Genomic DNA, 6,890 nt, shown 5'->3' on the forward strand with positions numbered 1-6,890 from the left:
TGGAAGTGTAAGCCAAATAAGCCCTTTCCTTCCCAACTTGCTTTTTGGTCATGGTGTTTCATCGCTGCCATAAAAACCCTGATAAAGACACATACCTTCATGCTGCCCTGTTTCCCTGCTAGGATGGAAATGAACCCATCCTTCTCACAGGCCCAAGTAACCCTTGCTTCTAAAATTTGCCTGGGTCATGGTGTTTCATCACAGAAATAGAAAAGTAACTACGACAAGGATACTTTAATCCATTTGTGACCCATTTTTCCTCTATTACTAAAATAAAATCAATTTTTAAAATGAGTTAGCATGCAGAGGACTGTGTATATATTTTATTTACTTATTTATGGTGAAGTTTTTGTGTTATTGTTTCTTTGTTTGCTCATGTAGCCCAGGGTAGCTTCAAACATAATCTGTAGTTGAGAATGACCTTGAACTTCTGATCCTCTTGCCTCTATCTCCCACGTATTGCAGGCCTGTGGCACCACCCAGTTTCTATATATCTTACGTTAAGTGTGAAAGTTGTATTTTGTGATTCCCGTTGTCTTTTAGTAAGATCATAAATGAGTCTGAGCAGATAGGAACTTGAAATATTGCCTTAAAACAGAACTGTCATCATTTTTACATAGCAAAGAGTGTTGCTGCTCAGTGGTTTTGCTGTCCTTGCTTGCCATACCGCCTCTCTTCAGTCCAGTACCGAATGACCTGCCCGCTAGGCTAATCTAGGTTTATGAGGGCAAGGAGAGGAGCCTACCAAGGTGTTGGGACCTTAGGACTGGAAAGCTGGGAGCTAGAGAGCACGGCAGGGGTGAGAGATGCACAGGGAGCTATGCTCCACTCTTCTCCTTTTGGGTTGTTTGTTTTTATGTTTGTTTTTGTTTGTTTGTTTTTTTCAACACAGGGTTTCTCTGTATAGCCCTGGCTGTCCTGGAACTCACTTTGTAGACCAGGGTGGCCTTGAACTCAGAAATCCACCTGCCTCTGCCTCCCAAGTGCTGGGATTAAAGGTGTGCGCCACCACGCCCGGCTGTGCTCCAGGCTTAAGGCCATCTTTATTCCTCCATCGGAACAGACACAAGTCTGTTTGTACTATTATCTCTGTGATCTCTGGAAGTCAACTGAACACAGCAGGGGGCTTCTACAGGGATGAATCAAAGTACCTGAGTCCAGGTAACTGCACATAACTCAGTGTGGAACATATGGCAGACATTTAAAAAACAAGCAAATAAACAAACAATAATGTCAAGCTTAGATTCCACATCAAGTTTTGTTAGGAGTTTTGCAATCACTAATTATCACTAATTTGGCTCATTTTCCTTGTCAAAAGAGAAAATTAACCTCTTATTAAGAGAAAATTAACCACAGTGGCAGGTATCCAGGGTCCTAGCTCCTCTGGAGCTGAGAGGGAAAGATCATTTGAGACCAGGAGCCAAAGGATAAGATGGCTTTACAGAGAAACCATGAAGGAAGCCTGGCCACCCCAGCCTCCAGTACCTGGACCCAGCTCCGTCAGGAAGGTCTTACCAGGGTTCCATCTGTCAGGGTGCAACCGGAGAAGCGTTTTGCAAGAAACCCCTCAAAGTTGGTTGTTCTCTGGATCGCAAAAAGAAGCAATTTCACTTCAATTTCCTTAGCTCTGGCTCGCATGATTTTGGAAAGTTCTGTCCTTCAAAGTAAAGAAAGAGACCACTATCAAATAAACATCTTTCATTCAAGATATGGCAAAGTGGGCTGGAGAGATGGCTCAATGGTTAAAAGCATTTGCTGTTCTATGTAGAAGACCTGGTTCAGTTGCCAACACCTACATAGTGGCTCACAACCACTTGTAGCTCCAGTTCCAGGAGAGCTTCTTCTGCCTTCCACAGGTATCAGGCATGCACATGGAGAACATAATACATGAAGGATATCATAAAATAAAAATACATACATATATATGTATTTATGTATTAAATATATGTCAAAGGAAATAGCTTACATTCATTCAGGAAAACTGTTTAGGATCATTTCAAACTCTGAGGTCTATTACTAACTCAATGTAAAGCCTAGGGAATAGAAATATAAAGTCTTCCTTCCCACAGGGGGCACATCTAAGAACTTTCCTCAGATACTTGAACCCAAGGCAGTACGAAGCCCTAAACATGCTATGCTTTCTCCACACATATATCTATGGAGAGGTTTGACTTATAAATTAGGCATGGTAAGAGAGCATACACAACAAAACAACAATTATAACAATATATTGTAATAAAAACTGTTTTCAAACTCATGAATTGTTCCACCATCCATGGAGAATGAATCTATACATAGAGGGAGACTATACACATCATAATAACACATGAAGAATTATAGATGCTAATCTGATAATGTGGTTATTACTGTGTTTATATTTTTTAATATTTATTTATTTTATGTATGTGAGTATACTGTAGCTATCTTCAGACACATTGGATCTCATTACAGATGGTTGTGAGCCACCATGTGGTTGCTGGGATTTGAACTCAGGACCTTGGGAAGAGTAGTCAGTGCTCTTAACTGCTGAGCCATCTCTCCAGCACTGTTTATATCTCTATGTGGTTCTTCATTGTTGTTGCTGTTTTGAGACGGGGTTTTATTGTATATATGCATAGCTGTCCTGGAACTTGATACATAGACCAGGGCCTCAAACTCAGAGATCTGCTTGCCTTAGTCTCCTGAATGCTGAGATTAGAGGCATGTAGCATAATACCTCACCTGTAACTTCAAATTTTCAGTCACTTGCTAATAACACAGAGTGAAACTTATTCCTATATAATTTATATATCTCATATAATTTCAAAAGTCATAAATTGCTGAATTACAAAGCTCTTCATCTTCTGGAGAACTCAATACACAGCTCTTCATCCAGATCACAGCCCCTAGAAATGCCCATCGGAGGCCCAGTGAAAGACAACTTTATTGCATGGCTGCTTCTGCCTGTGTGTATTGTACCTAGGTGCTCTGTTGCAGGATGCAGGTTATTTGGTAACAGCAAGAGGTGAGTACTGAGTAAGCACTAAGCTGTCATCATCTTCCCACACAAACAACAGAGTCAAACAAAGAGCCTGTGCGTGTGTCTGTAGGATGGTCGCCAAAATCCCCACAATGAAGCTTAAAAGCCACACTGCCCTAGCTGGGACAATAGCAGGCAGCAATGCCTGCAAGACTTGCTGTCTTTAGTAAACTTCCCAGCTAGCTCATACCTCATTTTGCACAAGCCTGCCTGGCAAATGTGCTCAACTGAAGCTGAGAGAAACTGGTAAGCAATTTCTCATGAAGTTCACTCTCTTTGCCGACAAGATTTGGAAGCTGACAGCCACAACTAGCCCTGAGCCAATATTTAACTTGGCATGCATATGGGGCACAGATATACATGCAGACGAACATCCATACACATAAATATAAATACATACTTTTTAAAAATACTGTATCTCTGATCTATATCTATAACAGCAAAGTTCCCCACCCAAAGTGAAGCCTAAGGTAAACCATGGAGTTTGGTGAGCTTGCTAAGGTAGGTTCAGGGACAATAAGTATGCCGGGGAGGGAAGAGGAGCAGTGTTGGTAAGAAGGGAACTTGAGACGTGCATGGGAAATCTCTGTAATGATACCTAATTATGATGTGAACTTAAAACTGATATAAACATTAAAAGTCCATTTTTTAAAAATAAAATATTACATAAAAACCTTTTGTCTCACAGTGTATATAGTTTGAAGGTACTTTCTATCAGTTTGTAAGGAAGATTTGGGATGGGATATAGCCAAATGGTAGAGAACTTGCCTAGTATGTACAAGGCTTTGGGTTTAATTCCCAGCATCATGGGTGGGGGAGGGAAGGGATACAGAGAGGGTTGAGAAAGAAAGGGAGAGACACAGGAGGAAGAGGAGGATGAAGGGGGAGAACAGAGACAGAGAGAATTGCCCTAAGTGATCCTAAGGCAGCGGAGTCATTTTTAGACACAGGTATTTTCCCTCCTGTAGTAACCTAAAGACAAATATAATTACATGCTGTTAGAATGAAACAAATGGCAATGAAAACCATTTACCACGCCGTCTGGTATAGTTACAAATAAATAACAAAACAGTTTGACTCTGGCTTTATCTGTTCTAGATATACCTGAGTTTAACTTTGCTGGGGTGTTATTCTTCCATAGGAACGTTGTGGGCTAGACTATACTTACAGGTACAGCAGAGAGGATGAATGGGAGGTCTGTAAAATGCCTAGGATGTCCAGATGCCAATATAAGAAATCACAGAATAGAAACGCTGTATTATGGAAATACATTCAACAAATTCTTTCCTGCTATGTCTTCCAAGAGAGACTACCCCTATCTTTAGGGAGCTATCCATCTAGGAAGTCAGGAGTCAAATGATGATGGATGGACATACTACATATAGATGTACACAATCCAGAAGCAAGGGAAGTGTGGGCATGATCAATCACTCTAGACAAATCTGACTGGTAAGGGAAGGCAGGCCAGTTGTTTGAGGCAAGGTCTAGACAATGGGGAAGACCTGGAGACAAGAGGAGAAGAGAAGAGGAGGCTGTAGTTGGTGTGAAGGTGGTGCCAATCATTTGGTAGAGATGGAAACGGTGTCCAATTTGCAGGATACATGGATACTAAGTCAGGCCTGGAAACATGGGACAGCTGAAATTTACCTTGTCACGTGGCAAAATTCTACTGAGATCCTCTCTGTCATGCACCACTCCCGAGGAAACATCCGGCCATACTTCTCTTCATAGTCCACCAGCTGGCGTTTCACCCAGGCATAACGTCTGTCAATTTTGTCCAGCCAGGCGACCTAGGAAGGAGGAAACAAAACCACTCAGTGTTCAGAAGTGGTAATAGTAAGTAGAAGCCAGGACCCAAGAGAAAAAAACCAGTCAGCCTCCATTTCTGCCACTGGGAAGAGTCTACACCACATTATTTCCTTGAACGGGGTGTGTGTGTGTGTGTGTGTGTGTGTGTGTGTGTGTGTGTGTGTGTGTTCTCACCTGGGGACATGATTGCACACCAAGGGTCGATGTATTCCCTAAAACTCTATGCAAAGTGTTATGCACAGGTACACTTTTCTGGGGGAGAAGATCTATGGCTTTCATTAATTTCTCAAACATCCAGTGACTCAAAATGGTGAAGAACCATTAACCTACAAAGTCAGCTTGGGGATCTGTAGTTCAGTGCATAGTTGTTAACAAATAGTTAACTGTATTAATAAAGGGTAGCTCAGGAGGAAGGCAACATCTTTTTCAACAAAATTAAATAGTTTCATCTGATCTCATCTGGCCAATACTTACATCTTGGTTTTCTTGAAAAAGTACTAGATACTCTGATAGATGCTGTTTAATAAACTTTTTGATGATTTCTTGTTTGATTCTGGGGTCCAAAATATTAGCCACCAGGCACGCATCTCTCAGGACATTGCTGGGTCCTCCCGGCCTCTGGTAAAACAAACAGCATACACCAGTTCAAGTGGCAGACATGCCTGTATATCTCCTGGCTGTGACAGCTGCTCCTTCCTTGCTTCTCACTGTCATTAGTGCTCTCCCTAGATGCCCAGTCTCCCTTCAGGAGATGGATATTTTAGTTACCTGTTCCCTGAGAAAAGAACATTAAGCTAGTCTTGCAGTAGCCAACCTAAAAGCTACCCTGTGAATTCACAAGACATTCAAGAAAACAGAGCCAGAAAAGATCACAAGAAATTTTACTGAGTATCAAAACTGAATGTGACCTAAAAAGCCAGAATGACAACAGATTCTATCAAAGGGTCCAAAAGGCAGTGACACTTACAAGTGCCACTTCTTCCTGCTTCCGACCTTTCTAGGACCCTGTTGTATTGTTTGCTTGTGCTGTTGCCTGCCTGCCTTGAGACAAGACCTTGCTATGTAGCCCAGACTGGCCTCAAACTCAGGGTCTTCTTCCTTCAACTTCCCAAGTCCTGGGATCACAGGCATGCACTATCATGCCCAACTGTCATTCCTGTTCTTAATGAAGTATATTTGTGTCAAAAAGAGTGATGGTTTTAAAAAGCACGCCCAGGTTCTAAACTGACAGATTTGTTTCACTGATGGCCAATCACACAGCCAGCCAAAGGTGAAGTAATTATGGTAATGGCTCCATGACCTGAAGAGTTGATGTGGGAGGGGTTGTAAGGATCCAGCAGCTAAGAAGGCCTTGTTTACTACCAATGCTACTGGATCTCACGGACCGGCCAGTACATCCTGGACGTACTGCTGACCATGGTCCCTACAGTACAGAGAGGTTTGGAACTTCTTGGTTTAGCAAGCTAGCCTGATGATGGCTTGGGAGACATTACTCAACTCTACCCAAAAAGCAATGGACTTGAGTCAGGATGAGCGTAAGTTCTTCCGAAGCTCTCCTCATTGTTTCTGTCCATTCTGTAAGTCTCAACTAATGTGCAGGTGTCACACAAGGGGCCTGAGCCCAAACTGTTACAATGACCTGCTCCATTCTAAATGGCTGTTCTGCTGATCTCTGGATACACTGAATATTTAACTCTGGCTTCAGGATGAAAATGTGTCAGCTCACTCACAAGTCCTGGAGACCAACACCTCTAGGCGCAGGGCTGGAACTCTCTTCTTACAGAGCACTCACCAGCGTGCCTTGGTTGTCTTAGTTACATATCTATGGTGAAGAGACACCAAAACCAAGGCAATGCCGAGAACAAAGAGCTTGCTGGGGCCCATGGGTCCAGCAGCAGCTGGGAAGGCCAGGCACTGGAGCAGTGGTTGAGACTTTACATCTTTATCCAAGAGTAGGAGGCAGAGAGAGAGAGGGAGAGAGAGACAGAGAGAGAGAGAGAGAGACAGACAGACAGACAGAGACTGAGAAAGCAAGAGCGAGAGAGAGAGAGAGAGAGAGAGA

At 42.7% G+C, this 6,890-nt stretch overlaps 1 protein-coding gene across 2 annotated transcripts in view; it reads right to left on the reverse strand.

Moving 5' to 3' along the window:
- Vps53 (VPS53 subunit of GARP complex) overlaps positions 1 to 6,890 on the reverse strand; it is a 131,343-nt gene that overhangs the window by 67,852 nt on the left and 56,601 nt on the right. For both annotated transcript variants that reach the window (XM_021176885.2, XM_029483685.1), the window contains exons 9-11: positions 5,303 to 5,446; positions 4,667 to 4,809; positions 1,516 to 1,657 (exon numbers count right to left, since the gene is read on the reverse strand). In XM_021176885.2, the coding sequence (XP_021032544.1) occupies positions 1,516 to 1,657; positions 4,667 to 4,809; positions 5,303 to 5,446 (429 nt within the window). The remainder of the gene's footprint in view (positions 1 to 1,515; positions 1,658 to 4,666; positions 4,810 to 5,302; positions 5,447 to 6,890) is intronic.

The sequence above is a fragment of the Mus caroli genome, chromosome 11 (assembly GCF_900094665.2).
Source record: "Mus caroli chromosome 11, CAROLI_EIJ_v1.1, whole genome shotgun sequence".
Lineage (NCBI taxonomy): Eukaryota > Metazoa > Chordata > Mammalia > Rodentia > Muridae > Mus > Mus caroli.